The sequence below is a fragment of the Macrotis lagotis genome, chromosome 6, assembly GCF_037893015.1.
Source record: "Macrotis lagotis isolate mMagLag1 chromosome 6, bilby.v1.9.chrom.fasta, whole genome shotgun sequence".
In the NCBI taxonomy this organism is placed as follows: domain Eukaryota; kingdom Metazoa; phylum Chordata; class Mammalia; order Peramelemorphia; family Peramelidae; genus Macrotis; species Macrotis lagotis.
Window position 1 is genome coordinate 226,249,304 of NC_133663.1, and position 22,202 is coordinate 226,271,505.

The 22,202-nt window shown below is 34.7% G+C and overlaps 1 protein-coding gene across 7 annotated transcripts in view; it reads left to right on the forward strand.

The window, feature by feature from the left end:
• Window positions 1-5,739: 5,739 nt before the first annotated feature.
• The window catches only part of ASB11 (ankyrin repeat and SOCS box containing 11), a 138,844-nt gene continuing 122,381 nt past the window's right edge, over window positions 5,740-22,202 (forward strand). For 4 of the 7 annotated variants that reach the window (XR_012469612.1, XR_012469611.1, XR_012469613.1 and 1 more), the window contains exon 1: window positions 5,741-6,018. Coding sequence is in view for 2 of the 7 variants with exons in the window: in XM_074192409.1 (XP_074048510.1) it covers window positions 5,838-6,018 (181 nt within the window). In the remaining 5 variants the exon portion in view is untranslated. Of the gene's footprint in view, window positions 6,019-6,704; window positions 7,109-22,202 lie in introns of those variants that run through there. The other 3 variants (XM_074192409.1, XM_074192419.1, XR_012469615.1) reach the window with 3 other exon arrangements.

Here is a 22,202-nt window from a genome sequence, read left to right on the forward strand (position 1 = left end):
TTGGAGTCACTTTTTAGTGACTTCCTTTTCTAAAATGAAGGGTCCTGACTGCATGCTAATAGTCACTTCCTTCTCTAAATCTGTGATCCTAGGAACTATCCATGTTTTGAGGAGGTTTAAAGGTCATAGTATATTAAACTCCCAGACTTTGTATTTTCAGGTGATGTACCTACATCATCACCCCAGACACCAATATTAGCCATCCATGGGGATCACACCAGTTTTGTGACTGCCTAGCCTCTTAACTTCTAGCTGCCTCAATTTCCAATTCTATAAAATGGAGATATTGGGAATTGTGAGGTTAAAATGAGATATGGATCAGAAGGACTGGAAATGGCCCTGAATGCTAGGTAGTCAGGATTAAGTGACTTGCCCAAGGTCACAACACAAATTAGAAAGTTTCAAGTGGGGGCTACTAGGTGGTGCAGTGGATAGAGCACAGACCCTCCTGTCAGGAGAACCTGAGTTCAAATGTGGCCTCAGACCCTTAATACTTGCCTAGCTGTGTGACCTTGGGCAAGTAGTCACTTAACCCCATTGCCTTGCAAAAACAAAAAAGCAAGAAATATCAAATGTCTGAAGCTGGATGTGTTTTCCCCCAATCAGGAGTTCTGTTTTTTCTTTCTCATATTAATTTGGAAAAGTTACGTATGCTACAAGTATATCATATCCAGAAAGCCACAAAGGACAACATTGGCATTTTGTGTTTAAAATTGATCTCTAGAGGGTCTTATACATGCATTTTTGGTGATTTGGGGAAATGTTCATGGGATCTTAGTTTTAGAGCAGGAACTAGCCTTTAGAGGTCATCTAGGCAGCTAGTTGGTGCTGTAGGTGGAGTACTGAACTTGGAATCTGGAATACTTGAGTTCAATTCTTATTGTGACTGGCAATCACTAAATCTCTGCCTCAATTTCCATATCTATCAAACAGTTAATGCAGGTTGTTGGGAAGTTAAAATGAGATAATTTCTGTATAATGCTATGTAAACTTTAAAACACTATGTAAATGGTAGCAAATATCTACCTCATTTTACAACAGGAGATAACCTCTAGTGACTTGTCCAAGGCTACAGGAATAGTAAAATAAAAGAACTGGAAATTGAAATGTAGTCCTCTAACTCAAAATTCAGCCTATTTTTTACTACACCAATGTTGCTACTTTAAAGTGATATAAAAAAATATGCCTGAGTATAAACTAAATATGTAAAAATTAAGTTGATCTAAAAAGCCTGTCCCTATTTAACTTAGATACAGGATCATTTGTGCCTACTTGGCATCTATATAGAGGTCATGTTACTTTAAAGTCTTTTTGAATGCATATTAACAGGGAGCCTCCAAACTTTTCTGACCAAGCAAAATTCACATAGAAGAGACAACTATATGAAAGAGGAGACATAAAAAAAAAATAGGGGCTGGCTAATGAAGTCCAGCCTTTGAAGCATTTGCAGGATTGCCTACTTTTTATCCTGAGTGGCTTGGGGAGGCTGTTTGATTCACATCAATGTGGAGCTACTTAGTGACCTGTTTTCATCCCAGCTTACTAAGTGGTGGCGTGAAGCTTTTTATCAAGCTGCTAGGCCAGAATGGAGTGTCCAAATAAAAGTGGAGGCTTTTGAGTGAGGAAGAGAAAATTTTTTAAGCCTCTGGATCAGGGGGAAGGGCAGTGACTTTAACTGCCTTTTCTCCCATCTGAGTCGGCATTTGGTCATGAACACCCAGTGCTGCTGTTTCTTTTGTCAGTGTTTGTTCTTTTCTAATCTTAGGTGAAAGAATATTGGAGATAGAAAGCACCAGGTCATGGCCTTATGAACTTCAAAAGATCAGCAGAACCATCAGTTGTCCAGCACCTAGTATCCATAGCAGTATTTGTTACATCAGCCAAGTCTGGTAAGGAGCCATCCTTGCAGAGTGTAGCCAAGACAACATGTCTTGCAAACACTTCTTCAACAGCACTATAAATTTGAACCTTGAACCATGCTCCCAAGGACTATAGTGGCAGGGTAGTTTCAAAAGCTTGTGTACTTCAGGTGTTCTCAGTAAATATCTCTTTGTAAAAATACATACAAAAAAAAAAACCCGAAATGATATTAAAAGTTATCAGTGATATGGAGGAACTAAAAATAACAGCTAGCTTTTATGTAACACTTTAAGGTTTTCAAACCTTTATAAATATCTCATTTTGATCCCTACAACAGCCCTGGAATGTAGCTTACATAGTAAATGTTTGAGATCACATTTGAATTCAGGTCTTCCTGACTGTAGACCTGGCTCTACTCACTGTGCCACTTAGCTGTCTCTATCAACTAATATCATCATCAGCTTTGATTATTAATTGACTGGCACTGGAGATATGAATGGGGCAAATAATATTGGATGAGAGCTTATGAATCATAGTTTTAGGAAAACTACCCTAACCCATCTGGGTTACCCTTAGACCTCAGGAGAGCAGCAGTATTGCTCTAGAAATCTGACCTGATAGTGTGAGTTTTAAGGATGAGTACAGAGTTTATAATGCCAAGTTCAAAGGGGAAACTATTTGAAGGAACTAGCAATGAAGTCATTTAAAAGGGAGAGCTATCACCACCTCAGTGATAAACCCAGACAGATTGGATGCAAAGTTGACCATAATGGTGACAGCAGATAGATAGCACTGCTTTTGCCAGAATATTGTTCAAAGCTGTGATGAGAGAATGGAAATGTCATCTTTCAGAAGCAATCACTTAAGAATGAACTGGAAAGATGGGCAGACATAAGGAAGCTTGAAGAAAATGCATATGAACTTCATTGTTACCTTTCTCAAGGCAACAAGTTTCCAAAGTATCTGAAAACCTGTTATTGTAAATCCTTTGGGTACATCCCATCACAAATGACTTTGTGTTTGGTTGCACTGAAGATTTCTGCTGTAAATTCACTAAATCTATTACAATGATTATAAATTTAAATATTGCATAATATATTGTAACACAGACCACTTTTGTTCCCACTGCCTGAAAACTAGGTGCGTCAGATTGTTATTCTCTCAGGGTCCTTTGGTATACCTGGCAGGGAAGATCTAGATTTTCTGCAAATGGCTCTGGCCATCTAATGTCGTTTCCTTCATGTAGTGGGTGCATGCATGGGTGTACCTCCTGCACCCCAATTTTATTAGACACTATCAAATTAGCTTTTACACTGAAATATTTACTTCAAGATATAATCACAAACAGAAACATCCTCCCTGAATTTGGGAGACATAACCCTCCCCTTTCTGAATTTCCTTCTTTCCCCTCTACACTCATTGTGCCACTTCAGCCTTTGGGGAGGAGAAGGGGATTAGGTGCAGAGCTTACAGTTTCCATAGAGCACACTCCCTGTTCCAAGTACAAGCCCCTGATCAGGCTTGAACCCTAGCGACCCTGGCTTCTCAGGGTTTCCACAGTGCGCTAGCTGGCTGTACCACCCCAGTCATGGTTCATACTCTGAGAACAAACACACAAAATAGAAACAAACATCCCCAGACCCCATTTTCAAAACTGAGTTAAAAGAGAGGGAGTAGAAGTAAAATCCTACCCTTCTTACCAGTTCATTTTATGGTGTCTATGCTATGAGTGAATTGTGATCTTCATTCTCTGAACATGACAGAAAGAGTGACAGCTAGGTCTCAGTTGTTTGAAAGATGCTGATGGTCAAAAGAGGATCTCCCCACCCATGTGGTAGGGGACACAAAGACCTCTTTATTAGGTGATCTAGACATGCTCCAAAGGTCCCTTGAGTCACCTCCATATTAGGAGATCTTGGCTTGCCCTTACAAACCCAGAGTAGAATGTAGGGTATATACGTACTCAAACATCATCACATTTTTTTGGCATACACTTGAGTGACTTGCTCTGATTTCATGTGAATATGCGCCTATGTTTACATTCTAATCAAACTTGCCTTTTTAAGTACTCATTTTTGAAAGCCTCCCGGCTAAAACCTTCAAAATCACTTTTGTGGTGTGTATTATATCTAGGGATTAAATTATAATTTTATTGCCAGAGTAAAACTTAGATACCCAGATTCTGGAGCAGTTTTCTTTGGGAACCACTTTTATTAGGTACTGGGTAGTTTGGGACTGATAATTTCTTTGGCCTAGAGATCTCCCAATTTAAAAATTTCATCAGTTCAAATCAGCTTATTTTGGAGAGTTCCCTAAGGCACTGAGCATTTAGCCAGTTTGTGTCAGGGGTGGAAATAACCACCCTTTTATTCTTCTTGTGTATGCTACTCTTTTTTTTTTAACCTTTATTGAATTTTATTTAATTTTTCCAATTACACACAAAGGTAATTTTCAATATTTGTCCATTTGCAAGTTTATGAGTTTCGTATTTTTCTACCACTCTCCCCTTTCCTCCCTCCTCACCCATGGCAGTGAATAAGTTGTACTTATACAAGGTAAAAGTTATACGTGTACAATTGTGCTTAACAAAATTCCATATTAATCATGTGTGAAAAAGGAATTAAAATTAAGGGGTGGGGGGAACCATGAGAAAGAAAAGAAAAATATAAAAGTTTTTAAAAAGTGAACTTATTGTGCTTTACTTTATATTCAGAATCCATAGTTTGTGTGGATGGCATTTTCCTTTAACAGGTCTTTCAGGATCATCCTTGATTACTGAACTTCTGAGAGGAGTTGCATTCATCATAGTTGATTTTCTCACAATGTTGTAGTTAATGTGCTCATTTCACTCAGCATTAGCTCATACAAGTCTTTTCATGCTTCTCTAAAGTCTGCCACTCATGGTGTCTTATAGAACAATAAAACTCCATTACGTTTATATGACATAATTTGTTCAGTCATTTCCCAATTGATGGATATCCCTTCAGTTTCATTTCTATGCCACTACAAAAAAAGCTGTCATAAATATTTTTGAACATGTGAGACTTTTCCCCATTTTTTATCATGTCTTTGGGATGCAGAACTAGTACTGATACTGCTAGATCAAAGGGTATACACAGTTTTATTGCCCTTCGGACATAGTTCCAAAATGCTCTCCAGAAAGGTTGGATCGGTTCACACCAAGTAAACTACTTTTACTTTTAACTAGAACTATTATTTCACTAGGATTAAAAGAAATTCCTACCAATACCAATCTGCATCTGTTCTGCAATTTAGTCATACAAAACTTATCAAGGGTCAAATAGACTTTCACTTAGACCTCCCTGAATATAAGGATGGTTCTTTATCTTCTGTCCCAGGAAATCAGAAAACCATACAATCTGAGTAAATTTATATTTGAATTTGTATATCATGCATCTATTTATAAAGTACTGTTCTAGATCATGAAATAGTATGAAAGTAGTGAAAGGTCCTTATACCGGTCTTTGATGGCAAAGTAAAAAAAAAGATAATGGTATTTTCAACTTTAGTTAAGTATAGTTTCTGTAGAGAATTCAAACTTTTCTTCATCCTGTGATCATCATTTAAAAAAAAGATGAAGAAGGCAGGTAAAAGGCAAACTCATGAAAAATTTTCCCTCTAGATTCAAATAATTATCGGTATCTGACCTATAATTAGAAAACTAATTAAAATGGGTTTTATGTAGGAATTCTTATTGGTTTGTTTTTCAAGGTACTCTTGGAATAGACAACTTGTTGCAAGGTTCTTTCTTGCCTGTAACACTGAACATAGGAGGATTTTTTTAATCACCTGCATTGTCATTTAATAACTGCATCACTGTCAGACTGATGAACTGAGTGAGCTCTTGGTAATTGGAGCACTAGCAGTTAAAAGGTTTAAAATAGATGTCATACAATACCAATAATAACCCAGTGAAATGTTACAGACTTAGGAAGTTGTACCAAGTGTGAGCCAAAATGGAGGAGAGTTCCTTGTTCCATGGTTTTAAAAACATTTATGTTACTATTTTTGCTCTCTTTTTCTTCTTTAAGCTCTTAATCAAAGTTTTTTTGGCTCTCTTAACCCATTTCTATATCGTGAAAGGGAATAGAAAAGAGGCTGCTAGAATATCAGAAGAAATCTATGGAGGAATCTCAGGTAAAATATATCCAACTATTATAATTATTTTTTAAACACTTAGATCCTCATGTGTTTCAATTCCTCTAGAATTTAAATTTTTGGTTATAATTTGACCTTGGAATTCTGTGGTATTTGCAGAACACTTATCACATAAATTTAATAAAAGAATATTGATCAAATGTATGAAACCTCAGCCATGCTCTCGCAATATGCTAATGGGGAGGTCTATTCAAAATTAGGCAACACAGCTTTAGAAAACACTGTTTTTACAGACCCAAAGAACCGCTTCTGTGGGGATTTGCTGTTATTTATGTGATAAATCTTGGCACTGTGTTATGTGATTCAAAAAAAGTTTTGGCATCAGAACTTGATCAAAGCAGTTCATCTTTCTTGGATTTTTTTGGTTTTTGTTTCTTCCTAGTGTACATTACACCTATTTGAGCATTACTGATTTGAACTTAAAATAGATTAGCCATCATATCATCAATGTCAGCAAAAGTTGTCATGAAGGCTATCCTATAAGGATATGGCACAGTGTTAGGAATTATGCAAAATTATAATAATATATATTATATATGTGTATATATATATATATATATATATATATATGTATATATATATATATAGGAAGACTGAAACCTAAACAAAATATTTTATAATTGAAAATAGTGCTTCTGATTTCTTTTGGTCAATGCTTCACTTGTAGGAGACTGAAAAATAATTTGCAATAGACATTCTTTGGTTGGTTTTAACTTGCAAAAAATCTGTCAATTAAAGAGTTCAGCTTTCCATTAATGATCCTCCAAACACATAATTCTTGCAGAGGTTCCAATACTGCATCTTATTTTATCTGCCAGTATTCATTTTGAAATTTGCAACCAAGTTACTCTTTCAAAACAAGCATGTGATCCAGTTGGCAATGCACTGGACAAACACTAGAGACTCTATTGGTCCCATACAAAGATAGAAAACATCTAAGGATGCGTAGTTGTAGAAATGCTTAAATTAACTGAAGAAATTAAATAGAAACACGGAGTTCCAGAAGCAGTACCTAGAATGTGGAAAGTGATTTCCTTTGGGGATTATATATGCCATTACTTTCAGGGAGGTACGTTGCCTTGGCCAGCTTAAATATTTGTGCTTTGTTTATCAAGTCAGGCTTGTCAAACTTGTTTACATTAAAAGTCTGCTGGGTTGGCATTATATCTAATTCTGGGTTTTCTTTGTAGCACCATTATTGCTCAAGTTATATGCAGATAGCAGCATTATAAAGACTGTTTAATAGGTAGGACATACTTGTACTTAAATAGTTTCATAGAAATTCAGAACTAGCACTATTTTTGTTTATTTATTGCTATTAATCTAGTTTCCAAATGAAATTAGCTTACTAGATATATAATGGACATGAATTATGTAAGTATTAATATTTTTAGAACTTGCATTTCTAATCTTAATACAAACTTTATATGTGTGTTTAACTTATTTCTTTTAATTCAAAATTGTTCATATAAGTATTTTTATAACGTAAGCTCCTAAGAATATGTGCAGCTAGCCTTCTGACACTTATTGGCTTGAGCAAATCAATTAATGTCTCTGATCCTTACTTCTCATCACAAATTGAGAGTGTTGAACAGCATGACTTCTAAAAGAAACAATGTCAGGTTTTTGAGGAGTGGTATGACCATTTGATTAGAAAGATTAATTTGGTAGTAATATGTTGAATGGATGTAGGTACTCCAACAAATTTCACTATTATCAGTCTCCACTCAAAGTTAGATTTTTTAACAACTTGGATTACACTTAGAGTTGTGGTAAGTAGACCAGTTTAGCAATAATGTAGAACACATGCATAACAAGTTTTGCAGACTGACCTATTCAAGTGTGAGTAGGTAGGAAAAGGAAGGTATCTGTGGCTCAACCAAAGGAGATTTCATTGGGCAAAAGGTACTTTTTTCTTTTCCCAGATAGAATTAATTTGTGGTTTCTAACTTTTTCCATTGAGGCAAAAATGGAGATAATCCAGGGGAAGTTAGTATGATAATAGTTTCTTTTGACCATATATGACCTATTTCTCTAACTTGTTGAAAATTGGAATATGAGGAAATAAGTATAAAATTGTATTCCATTATGAATAATATATTTTAAAAACTTTCAAATGGAAGATATATAACACATATAATATGCATAATATATATGTGTTATTGTTACAGTTGTGTCCATCTCTGTAAACCCTCTTTGGAATTTTCTTGGCAAAGACACTGGAATGGTTTTTGCCATTTCCTTCTCTAATTGATTTTTCAGATGAGGAACTGAGGCAAATAGGGTTAAGTGACTTGCCCAGATTCACACAACTAATAAAGATCTAATGTTACATTTGAGCTCAAATCCTCCTACTCCTGTCAGTACTCTCTTCATGTGCCACTGGTTGCCCTCATATATATGTGCACATACTATGAAATATTTTGGTGTTTACCCTCATCTCTTGCAGAATGGAAATGTTTCTAGCATTAGCAATAAATTTATTTTTACAATTCTATAACAACAAAATATATAATGTGTGGTTCTTTATAATGGGATTTTGCCCAATATGCGCAGATTCACTTTAAAAAAAAAATCTTTTCTTGATCCTCCCATCCCTTCATACTATTCTTTTATTTCTCTACTCTTTCACAAACTCGTAGAAAAAGCTATATTTGTTGCTTCTATTTTTGCTTCTAATCACATTTTAAACCCTTGCAATTTGATTTCTGACATAATTGGAAAAATCCTCTCCAAGGCTACTGATGACTTCCATTCAAAAACAGATTTCATTGATTGTCTTTTACATTGTCTAGATTTCCCCTGTAGACTTTCTCTTGCTTATATGTATGTATATATTTACATGTTTATATATATATATATATATATATATATATATATATATTACTTTTAAAGGCATCAATAAAATATTTTAAAATTTTTTAATATTTCATGGATACTTGAATAACTATTTAAACTGGACTCTCAAATAGGCAACAGCTGCCTTTGCTTCTTAAATACTTGAAATTTGAACATAAATATTCCAACTGAAATGTGTTTTTGAATTAAATCTGCTGGTACAGAAACTGTCATACAAAATTTTTATTTTAATTGACCAAGCATTCTGGACATTGATTGTACTCTCAGAAAAATGTTGTGTGAATCAAACAAATTATTTTGAATCCATCATCAAGAGCAAGTAAATAAACGTGTATAGAGTAAGCTTTCTCTCATTGAAATATTTGTAACCTTGTAACCCAGACCATCTGCCAAATATCTAAAAATAATTGACCCAGAAGAAAATAAATTGTGATTATTGCTTAAGAATTCAATTTGCAATTTGAAAAATTTAGAGTTTTCTTTAAAGGGATGGGGTGGGGAATTAGACTGCCAAAAAAGCATTTTTCCTTAATGATAAACAGATTAATTTTAGTTTTTAAAGTATACTCTCTCAAAAGTGAGAGATTAGGTTTTGGTGATAGGTATAGTAAAAGATAAAGGTCAAAGCATTTGTAAGATTTGGGGTTTGGGGAGGGAAGGAGGAAGGGATATAACTCTAGTCAAACATTTTAAAGAGAACTAGATGCTACTGTGGATTCGCCCACACACTTCCAAGGGCCAATGAAATGGCCTCCTGCAGGAGAGGACTATCCTTGTGTATTGGGTGTAGGGAGTCCTGATTGTCAAGAGGGCTTAAGCTCTTGTGAGGAAAAGTGGAAGAAATATAAATGAATATTCCTCCTTGATTGCAAAATATATTAGATGAAGGATTTCTCTCCTCTCCTCTCCTTTCCAACAACAACCCTATGTCCTATATGCCACCACCATTGCTAGTATTATTTTGTAAACCTCATTTTCTTATAAATTAGAAAATAGTGTACTAGAATGCTTATTTCCTTGAGAGTAGTTGAATTATTATTTTACATAAAGATATTGAAACATGTTTTGCCAGTTTGGAAACAAAAGTGAGTTCTATTTTTAAGGAGATTAAAAAAAATACTTTTCCTTGTACACAACATTCCATCTGTAATCTCAGTGTTTTTTCTTTGCACTGTCTGTTAACCCTGCCTTGAATTCATTTATCCCCCTTTTTTACTCCTATCTCTTGAAATCCCTGCTTCCTTTCAAAGCATTTTTCAAGTTCATCTCCTAGAAGTGATTTTTCTTTTCTTCTGCTTCTGGTGCACTCCATTCCTAAATTACTTTGTTTTTAACCTGGAACAGTATACATTTTATATTCACTTATTAGTTTCCCAAAAAAGAATATAAACCTTTTGTGAGGACAGGGAGAGATCATTATTTTTGTCTTTGCATTTATTAAATACCACTATACCAGGCTATGTCCTTGTATCCATAGCCTAGTATAGTGGTATTTAATCAATATCCATTGGTTGATTTTATATTTTATATTCTTCATAGAAACTTTATTAATTTCTGATTCAAGCAACTTAGCATGCACATATGTGTGCATTTGTATATGTACAGTGAACACATCTAAAGTAAAGATAGCTCCATTCTGACTGAAAAAAACTTCAAGAAGCAAAGCTATATTTTAAGCTCATTCTAAAAGAATGAGAACTTTTTTTTTTTGTTTATATGTAGCTTTATTTCCTTGAAGGTCTGGAAGTCATCTGTTTCCAATTTTTTTTTTTATCTCCAAACTCTATCCTTTATCTCTAAGAGATAAAGGCCTGGATTCATATCTCTGCTTTGCCATTTTCTATTTGTGTGACCTTAGGCAAGTCACTTAACCTTTCTTGGCCTCAGTTACCTTGTGTGTAGAATTCAGGGTTACCTCTTATGTGTTTTAAATATATGTTCCAATGAGCAGCATGTAATAGCATAAAACATATTGTTTAATGTTAAAATTACTCAAACTTTGACTAGTGAAGCTTTAATCCACAGAATAATAACACCTTCAGAGGCATCTGATTTTAAAATTAAAGAATTCCTACCTCATAAATTGAGAAAATTATTTTGTTTTTAAAGGTTATAATCTAAAGAACTAATTTGATTTTTCAGAGTAATACAAGGCTAAAAAGATGATGGAGTTTTGCTCTTTTCTTTCATAAGGAACATTGTAATTGTAGGCCCTTAATATTCATTACTTGTTCAACATTTTTAGGTAGATATATCCAATGAGATAAAAAGAATGGTAACATTTTTGGATTTTAAAAATATTAGAACAATTCAGTTATAAGGTATGGTTAAGAAAAGTATTCTGAATAATTGCCTTTTGGATAATTGATGGTCAATGTGTTAAATATTTCAAGTGTGATGTATACCCTCCATGATGGAAATCTTTCTAAAATGTGTTTATTGTCTAATTCCCTACAGAGGCTTTTGTTTCACATTGAGCTCTGTTGCATTCCTACTGTGGCAGCACCTCCTTCTAGCAATGCAAATTGGCAATACTGCTTTATTTAATAGTCTTAGTTGCCTAGGGTACTAAGAGATCTTAGGATCATAGATCTAGAGCTGGAAGGAATCTATATTAAATGCCCAGAGCCACACAGCTGTAGACAGATAGGATTTGAATTTTTTTTTCCATCCAAAATTAATCCTCTATCTACTCTGCCATGTAGCTTTTCCTTTCCTTGATGAGGATTTATGTAGTTTTATTTTATATCCTGTGATTTTGCTAAAGTTGCTAATTGTTTTTTAGATGATTTTTTTTAAGGTTCTATCATGTATCATCTGTGGAGTGAAAATTTTATTTCTTTCTTCCCAATTCTAATGCCTTCAATTTCTTTTTCTTCTCTTACTGCTGAAGGTAACATATCTAATACAATATTAAATAGTAGTTATGATAACAGACATTCTTGTTTCACTCTTGATCTTATTGGGAATGACTCTAACTTATCCCCATTGGATATAATGCTTGTTGAGTTTCAGATAGATATTGTAAAGAACTCTCTATTAATTTTAGTAGGAATTGGTGTTGTATTTTGTCAAAGGCTCTTTCAGCATCTAATGAGATAATCATTTGATTTCTGTTAGGTTTGTTATTGATATAGTCAATTATACTGACAGTTTTCCTAATATTGAACCAACCCGGCATTTCTGGAATACATCCTGCTTGGTCATAGTGCATTATTCTAGTGATAACTTGCTATAATCACTTTGATAAGATTTTATTTAAGATTTTTGCATCCATATTCATTAGGAAAACTTTTTTTTCATCTCTGTTGTGACTCTTCCTAGTTTAGCTATCAGTGCCACATTGGTCTCATAGAAGGAATTAGGCAGAGTTCTATCATCACCTATTTTTCTAAAGGGTTTATAAGGAGTTGGAATCAATTATTCCTTAAATGTTTGATAGAATTCACTTGTGAATCCATCTAGCCCTGGAGATTTTTACTTAGGAAGTTCATTGATGGCTTGTTGAATTTCTTTTTCTGAGATAGAGTTATTTAGGTATTTAATTTCCTCTTCATTTAACGTGGACAACTTACATTTCTATAGATATTTATCCATTTCATTTAGATCATCAAATTATTGGTATACAGTTGGGCAAAATTGTTCTGTATTATTACTTTAATGTCCTTCTCATTGGTGGTGAGTTCACCTTTTTTTCATTTATGATAGTAATTTGGTTTTCTTTCTTTTTTTTAATCAAATTAATCAAAGGTCTATCTTATTGATTCTTTCATATAATCAACTCTTGGTTTTATTTATTATTATTATTATTTATTGATTTTATTTATTGATTATTATTCAAACTATTATTTAATAGTTTTCTTGCTTTCAATTTTATTAATTTCTCCTTTAATTTTTAGAATTTCTAATTTGATATTTAATTGGGGGTTTTCCCTAATTTTTTTAGTTGCATGCTTAATTCATTGATTTACTCTTTCTCTATTTTATTCATTTAAGCATTTAGAGATATAATATATCCCCTAATAACTGCTTTGATTGTATCACATAAGTTTTAGTATATTGCCTCATTTTTGTCATTGTCTAGGATTAAATTATTAATTTTATCTAATTTGTTATTTGAGCCAATCTTTAAAATGAAGTTATTTTAGTTTCTAATTAGTCTATCTCTCCATGGTCCATTATTGCACATGATTTTTATTACATTATGGTGTGAAAAGGAAGTGTTCACTATTTCTGTCTTTCAGCATTTGATTATGAGGTTTTTTTGCCCTAAAACATGGTTGGGTTTTTTGTGTGTGTAGGTACTATGTACTGCAGAAAAACAGGTATATTCCTTAATATCCCCATTCCATTTTCTCCAAAGGTCTATCATGTCTAGGTTTTCTAACATTCTATTTACCTCCTTAACTTCTTTCTTGTTTATTTTTTGGTTAGATTTATCTAATTCTGAGTAGCATTTTGCTGTCAATGTCTTCCTGTAACTCATTCAGCTTCTCCTTTAAGAATTTGGATGCTATACAGCTTGGTCCATACATATTTAGTATTGAAATTGCTTCATTGTCTATGGTACCTTTTAGGAGGATATAATTTCCTCTTTTAATGAGATCTACTTTTGCAGCTGCTCTTTTTCACTTCAGCTGAAGTATAATATATTCTGCTCCAACTTTTTACCTTTACTTTTCATGTATCTCTCTCTATTTCAAATGAGTTTCTTGTAAGTAGTATATTGTAGGATTCTGCTATTTTTTAAATTTTTATTTAAGGCATTGGGGTTAAGTGACTTGCCCAAGGTCACACAGCTAGTCAATTATTAAGTGCCTGAAGCCAGATTTTGAAGTCAGGTCCTCCTGACTCCCAGGCTATTCACTGTGCCACCTAGTTGCCCCTAGGATTCTGGTTTTTAATCCACTCTTCTATCTGCTTATGGGATAGTTCATCCTATTCATATTCAAAATAATAATTACTAATCCTTTATTGCCTTCCATGCTATCTTCCCTCTGTTTGTATTTTTCCCCCTGTTTTAACCTTTTCTGTATTTCCCAGTATTTTGCTTCTGAATGGCACTTCCTTCAGTGTGTTTGCCCCTTATATCCTTATATCTGATCCCCTTTGTTTCCCCTTTCCCTTTGTCCCTTCTTCCTTCCCTTCCTTCTGTCAGTTCTTCTTTTCCTCCCCCCTCCCCACTCCCCCCTTTCCCCTCTTAATACTTGAAAGGTAAGATGTTTCTAAACTTAACTGAGTATATGTGTTTGTGTGTGTGTGTGTGTGTGTGTGTGTGTGTGTGTGTGTGTTAATCTATCTTTGACCATTTTTCTCCAGATTAATTTTGTTACTGTTTTTTCTAGGTCTTTAAAATAATTTTTTGGTCATTTGATTGGTATGGCATTGAATAAGTAATTGTAAAATTGTTATTTTTCTTATATTACCTCAACCCACCCTTGAGCAATGAACATTTTTCCAATTGTTTAGATCTGACTTTATTTGTATGAAAAACATTTTGTAATTGTTTTCATATTGTTTCTGGAATTGGCTTCCCAGGTGGTTTCCCAAGTATTTTATGTTATCTATAGTTACTTTGAAAGGAATTTCTCTATCTTTTGCATTTACTGGTCTTTGTTGATAGTATATGGAAATGCTGATGATTTATTTCGATTTATTTTATATCCTGTAACTTTGCTAAAGTTGTCAATTGTTTCAAGTAGGTTTTCTAGTTGATTTTCTAGGATTCTTTAAGTATACCATCAAACAGTGAGAGTTTTATTTCCTTATTGTCTATTCTAATTCCTTAGATTTCTTTTTCTTCTCTTATTTCTAAAAGTAATATTTTTAATACAATATTGAATACTAATGGTGATAACAGGCATCCTTGTTTCACCCTGATCTTATTGGGAATGATTTTATTCAATGCTCTCTAGTGTTTTTAGTAGGAATGTGTTCTGTATTTTGTCGAAATCTTTTTCAGTATCCATTGAGATAATCATATGATTTCTATTAGTTTTGTTATTGATATGGCCAATTTGGATTTTACTTTCTAATCCATTCAGATATCTTCTTTCATTTCAAAGATGAACTCTCTTTGACCTGTTTTCCAAGTTACTTGTTTTTGATAAAATATTTCAATAAAATTCTTCAATTTTTTCAGTCTTATGATTTTGTTCTAATATTTGTTATTGTTCCAAAGAATTACTGATTTCTGTTTTATTCATTGTATTTTCAGGGATCTCCAGCAATAATGCATTAATTCCACCAACAGTACATGCTCTTTTAACAACAGTATAATCTTAACTTTTTGTTTATGTGACTCAGAACCCTATATAATATATCCTCAAAATATTTACTAAAATATTTTTAAAATTACCACTTAGTAGGGGACAGCTTCAATCTGGCCCCTATAATGCTTTTTCAAGCTTATATTCCCCTATTGTAAACACATTCCTGTATACAAACTAATTTGTAAATAAGGAAGTCTCATTTTGCATATATTCAGGAATTTATAGTTAGGTTTTCTGGGTGTTTACCAGTGATCTCTTTAAAGTTAATAAGAACAACTTGTTTAACATTTGCTGAAAGAAATAAAATATTCTACTATCTCTATCTCTCCACCCTACTACTGAAAGGATGGTAGTAAGACTACAAAACACAAATATATCAATGGCCCAGTGATTTTATCAGAGTGAATATTACTTCCAGGCATGCAGATTACAATGTTTCTTATAAATGTTTCTTCTCAATGTTTCTTATAAATATTCCATAAGAGGTCCACTCCTATGCTGGGGTCTTCCTCTTGTTCTCTTGATACCACATGCATACTAATGAAGCATATGACCAATCCATTATCTTTTGTTTTTTCTCTAGTAACACATTTATCTGATAAAATTCTTTCCAACTCTTGCCCTGAAGAATTCCTTATTTGTGATGTGGGTTCAGCCTACTTGTACCAATCATAAACCTCTCCATTATTTCAAAAGGAAACAGATCCTTAACTGTGATTCTTTGAAGACTATTGAACTGTAGTATTTAGGTCACTCTTAGCCAAAAGATATCACTGAAGTTTTTGGTGTTAAAAAGATGGTTCAGTGAGAAATGTGAGGTCATTAAAAGAATGGCAATTTACCAATAGCAGTTCATTCTACTCTGCTGATGTTCTGTTCTAGTTTCAACTCTTTGTCCATTTGCAGTGTCTGCTGCAGATATTTATCTTGACAGACAAATTCTATCAATTGTCAGTCCAACTAAAGTAGGAGAAATATTGGACAGAGAAGTATGTTTTGGTTATTAATCTGTACCCTCTGTTTGTACTGACCATGTATCTCTCCCTCTCCTCAGGCCCATCCCATTATTCAATCTGTGAGATGAGATCAGTGAACTTTTAGGAAAGTACCTTGCCCCTCCCTGGCAAGGATTCAGTAAATCCCTGCCCTTTGGAATAAAACAAGCCTCTTATCAACAAAACAGTGGATTCCTGCCTCTCTGTTCTCTAAGATACCTGCCCCCACCTCATCTCTCATCCTCCTTAAAAGCTCAAATCACTTCTCAATTAAGTCCTCCTTTGGAGGAGCTTGCTATTGGAAGGCATTATCCCCCAAATAACCTCTCATGCCTCTATGCTCCTTCTTTATATCTTATCTTGTCCACTACTTATACTGTGAAAATTGCCTGCTATGGGGGAGTATAGATCCATCAAGTAACCTCTCATACTCTTTTCTACCTCTTAGCTGTCCTTGTTGTTCTCACTAACCCAGCCTCTGGCTGTTTCTTCTTAATTCCACCACTTTTACTGAAACTCACTATCTTTCTGCTTTTCCAAAGAACTTCACTTGTGAACTTTTTTTGTAGTGACACGTGAACTTTTGCAGTAACCTATAAATTAAAATTAAGCCATTTCTTATCCTCCTGAGTCAGAGTTGGTGATTTCTTTACCCAAAATCAGTCTGCATAGATCCTTAAACCCTTCCCCTTCCCTGAAGTCCATTTCTCCTGGTTTTACAACTATTCCATATGGTCTTTCTCAATTTAGTTTTCCCCTTATGATTTTTTTAGTTATTATCTAAACCAAGAAATTTATATTATTCTTTGGTGAAACTTTTGGGAAAACTTATTTGATTTTGCTTTCCTGTTTTCTAATGAAGAGTCTATTCCCTCTCACTCTAAAGTTCTCTTTTTTTGCTGGAGAATGGTAATTATTTACTGTCAACTTTGACTTGCAGAGTTTTTGTTCCAGAGGACAGACTATTAAAATATCACATTTCACTATAGAAGAGAGTCTATTTTATGCATAACTACCTAAATATCTTCTATGGAAAACCAAGTCCACTCTTATGAATTTAATCTCTGAGGGTTTCTTCCAGTAGGAATGGTGTGTTCTTTATCTGATCAAGATCAAAACTATGTAGAATTTTATAAAAAACTGCTTTATAAGATAGTTTACATTGACTTTTTTTAAAACTGGATTCCTTTTTTTCTAAATTAAGATTTTTTTCTCTCCTCTAAAGATAGTATTATGTCTTTAGTTATTTTAGCTTAATCTATTTTAAGATGATTATGTTCCTACCTAGATCTCTTTTCCCCCCATCCTCAAACACTACCTCCTTCCCTCTCTCCACAGTCCTTTGTTACCCCTTTCCTTAGATTTAGTTTTATTCATTATTTCCTTTTTTTGCCTGTATTTTATAGTCATTTAATTCTTCCCCTCTATTTCTTCCAGTTAGTCAAGTAAAATCTCTCTTGTTTTCCCTTCATTTGATTTTGTTTATTAAATTTTAAAATTTTATTTTCTGAACCTTTTTCTATAATTTCTTTCTTCATTCTCTTCATTATTTATTCCTTTATTCATTATTTATTCCTTTTTACCTATTCTAGAATTTTATTCTTTGAAACATGGTCCTTATATTTGCCTAACTTTTCTTTAGTGTATATATTCCTTGTGGAATTAAAGCTTCTAAGATACTATTTTGGGTTTCTTCTAAATAGTTGGTATACTTTTGTCTTAGAGATCTTGCCCCCAGTTACAGTTTTTTTTTCTGTCCTATTCCCAGAAATACCAATTCCTGCAGGTGACAGACAATATTCCCTCATGGGAGAAATTTTCTCATGTCTCTTAAGTGTTCAGTTTATTATTGTTCATTGCTCTCCCTTTTAGTAATTTCCCCCCATTTGCCTTGAAATCTCTTTCCTCAGACTATATACCTTCTTGTTCTTCAGGTTGTTAGTCATCTCCAGGAGTTCTGATTACATTTTTTCTAAGGCAAGATTAATTGTGTCTCTAAGTCTTAAACTGATCTAAGGTCTTAAGAACCATTATTGAGGACATACGGCCAAGATGACGGAGAGAAGACAGGCACAGTTCTAAAGTCTCCTGATCTCTTCCCCATGTATCACATGAAACAAACCTCTTAAAAGAAATCTGACCCACAAAACCCAGAAAGAAAAGCCAGGAGAAAGAACATCTACCTTGAGATTTGTCTCCTGCAGCAGCTTTGGCCGAATTCGGGGCGGGGGGGGGGGGGGGGGGGGGGGGGGGGTTGAGTCTGGGCTTAGAAGGAGGATCAGCCCGGATCAACCAGATTAATAGCTGAATTGGAACCGGGAGTCTGAGGGCCTGAGAGCCAGACCTGCTGGATCAGAGGTGGGGCTGGACTGCAGGGGCATGAGTCTGCGGGGGAGCTGATGTTGGAGCTGTCCCCTGGGAGATCCTGGACAGGGCTGGGGGCAGAGTTCTGGAGCAGGAGAGCTGCAGACACCATTCCTGGGCTCCCCTGGTCTGAGTCCCATTATAACTCAGACCTCTTCCCTAACAAACAAATGCAAACTACTTCTGCCTCAGGCCCAGGTGTGTGAGCAGAAGAACCAGCCCAGCTGAGGAATGACCTCAGGCCAGGGTAAAGCCCACCATTGATTGAAGTCAAAAGAATTCAATAGCTCCAACTCCTCCCTTCAAGGAAAGAGAGAAGGCCTCAACCAAGGTCACAGACACTCCAGAGAAAGCAACCAGCACCTCCTACTGGCCAGCCAGAGAAACTGCACTCAGTGAGTAAAGCCCTTAGAAATCCCAAGCCCCTGTGAACCAGCAGCTCCCCAACTTAGGTCTTAGCAAAATGAAGAAGGGTCAGCGGAAAGGTGGATCCATAGAAAAATTCTTGAAAGGGAAAGACCCTAACTCAGAAAGACCTGGAACCTCTGAGGAGAATACAATCTGGTCTTCAGCACAGAAAGACTTCCTTGAGGAAATAAGGAAGGAGTTTAAAAATCAACTGGAAAATTTGGGGGAGACAATACCTTGCAACAAGAAAACAAAACCTTAGAAAGTACAATTGGACAAATACAAATGAAAATAAGTCTCTCAGATGTTCAAATGGGCAAATGCAAAAAGAAATTAATTCTCTCAAAACTTCAATTGGTCAAATGGAAAGCTCTTTTAAAAGTAGAATTGATCAATTGGAAAAGGAGTTGCAAAAGGTTAATGAAGAAAACTCCTTCCCCCAAAAAAGAATGGAGTCTACAGAACTAATGACTCCATGAGACAGCAAGAGTCAGTTAAACAAAATCAAAAAATGGAAGCAAATGTAAAATACCTCATCAACAAAACCACTGACCTCGAGAATAGATCGAGGAGGGGCAACCTGAAAACTATAGGGCTTCCTGAAAACATTGAAGAGAAAAAAAGCCTGGACTTAATGTTACAGGATCTAGTGATGGAAAACTGCCCTGATATCATGGAATAGGAGGACAAAGTAGTTATTGAAAGAGTACATCGATCCCCACCAGAAAAAAATCCTAAAATGAAAACACCAAGGAATGTTGTGGCCAAACTCCAGAACTATCAGATAAAAGAGAAAATCCTGTAAGCAGCCAGAAAGAAACAATTTAACTATCAAGGAGCCACAGTAAGGATCACACAGGACCTGGCTGCATCAACATTAAGGGATCGAAGGGCCTGGAATGAGCTATTTCAAAGAGCAAGGGAGCTTGGGATGCAGCCAAGAATCTACTTTTTGCAAAGCTGAGCCTTCTCTTCCAGGGAAAGAGATGGACATTTAATGAAATGGAAGAATGCCAAAAGTTTCTGATGAAAAGTACAGAGCTAAACAGAAAATTCGGACATCAAACAGGAGGTTGAAGGGGCACATGAAAAGGTAAAAATAAAAATAGTGGTGGTAAAAGGAAAAAAAAATGCAATCCAGTAAATTCAAAGTGGCTATATCCTAGCATGGGGGGAACAATGATTCTCATAGATCTTGAGAACTGTAATTCTAACAGAGAGAATATACCTAGCCAGAAATGATGGACATTCATGACCTATCCATGAGACTGCTATCTAAAGAGATATAACTGGCTTTAACGGCGCTTCAGAAAAAAGACCCTAATAACGCTCAGGAATTTTGACTCTATTCAATAGAAAATACTGAATTAGAAGGGACAGACACTCAGAATTTTCTGTGACTTAGAATGATCTAAAAAACACTACCTCCTTAAAAAGGCGGACAGGAAAGAGACTGGAGGAGGGAGGGGAGTGAATGGGGTAAATCTCATTACACTAAGAGGTACAAAAATAACCCTATGGTAATAGAGGGGAAGAAGGGAACAGAGCAGAAACACCTGAATCTTCTTCTCATCAGACTTGGCTTAAAGTCAACCTACACATACTCAGTTAACTTATAAAACATCTAACCTTTCAAGTATTAAAAGGGAAGGGGGGATGGAGAAAGGGAAGGGGAGTGGGGGAAAAAGGGGAAATAACAAAAGGAAGGGAAGGGAAAGGGGAAAGAAAGGGGAGGGTTTGATATAGGAGGGCAAACACACTGAAGGGGGTGGTATTCAGAAACAAAATACTGGAGAATATGGATAAAGGGAGGAGAAGGGGGAAAAATACAAATGGAGGGAAGATAGCATGGAGGGCAATAAAGAATTAGTAATCATAACCTTGAATATGAAAAGGATGAACTCTCCCTTAAAATGTAAGCAAATAGCAGAGTGGATTAAAAACCAGAATCCTAAAATATGCTGTTTACAAAAAACTCATTTGAAGCAGAGAGATACATATAGAGTAAAGGTAAAAGGTTGGAGCAAAATATATTTTGCTTCAGCTGAAATAAAAAAAGCAGGGGTAGCAATCCTTAGACAAAGCAGCAGCAAAAATAGATAGCTTTAAAAGAGATAAGGAAGGAAACTTTATCCTCCTAAAAGGTACCATAGACAATAAAGTCATTTCAATATTGAATATATATGCACCCAGTGGGACAACACCCAAATTCTTAGAGGAGAAGCTGAAAGAACTACAGGAAGACATAGACAGCAAAACTCTACTAGTGGGAGACCTCAACCTCCCACTCTCCGATCTAGATAAATCGAATCATAAAATAAACAAGAAAGAAGTTAAGGAGGTAAATAGATTGTTAGAAAAATTAGATATCGTAGACTTATGGAGGAAACTGAATGGGGATAAAGGAATATACCTTTTTCTCTGCAGTACATGGAACTTATAAAAATTGACCATGTACTAGGACTTAAAAACCTACTGATCAACTGCAGAAAGGCAGAAATAGTGAATACATCTTTCTCAGATCACAATGCAATAAAAGTCATATGCAATACTGGGCCAAGGAGATATAGACCCAGAACAAATTGGAAACTGAATAACCTAATTTTAAAAAATGAGTGGACCAAAAAACAAATTATAGAGAGAATTAACCATTTTATCCTAGATAATGATAATAATGAAACAACATACCAAAACCTATGGGATTCATTCAAAGTGACACTCAGGAGATATATTATAGCTCTAAATGCTTGCATGAATAAATTGGAGAAAGAGGGAATCAATGAACTAAACATGCAACTAAAAAAATTAGAGAAAGAACAAATCAAAAATACCCAATTAAATACTAAATTAGAAATGCTAAAAATTAAAGGAGAAATTAATAAAATTGAAAACAAAACACTATTGAATTAATAAATAAAATCAAAAGTTGGTATTATGAAAAAAACCAATAAAATTGATAAACCTCTGGTCAATTTGATTAAAAAAAAAAGAAAGAAGAAAACCAAATTGCTAGTACCATAAATGAAAAAGGTGAACTCACCACCAATGAGGAGGAAATTAAAGTAATAATTCAAAATTATTTTGCCCAACTCTATGCCAATAAATTTGATAATCTAAAGAAATGGATGAATATTTACAAAAATATAAGTTGCCCAGGTTAAATGAAGAAGAGATTAAATACCTAAACAACCCTATCTCAGAAAAAGAAATTCAATAAGCCATTGTTGAACTCCCTAAAAAAGAAATCTCCAGGGCCTGATGGATT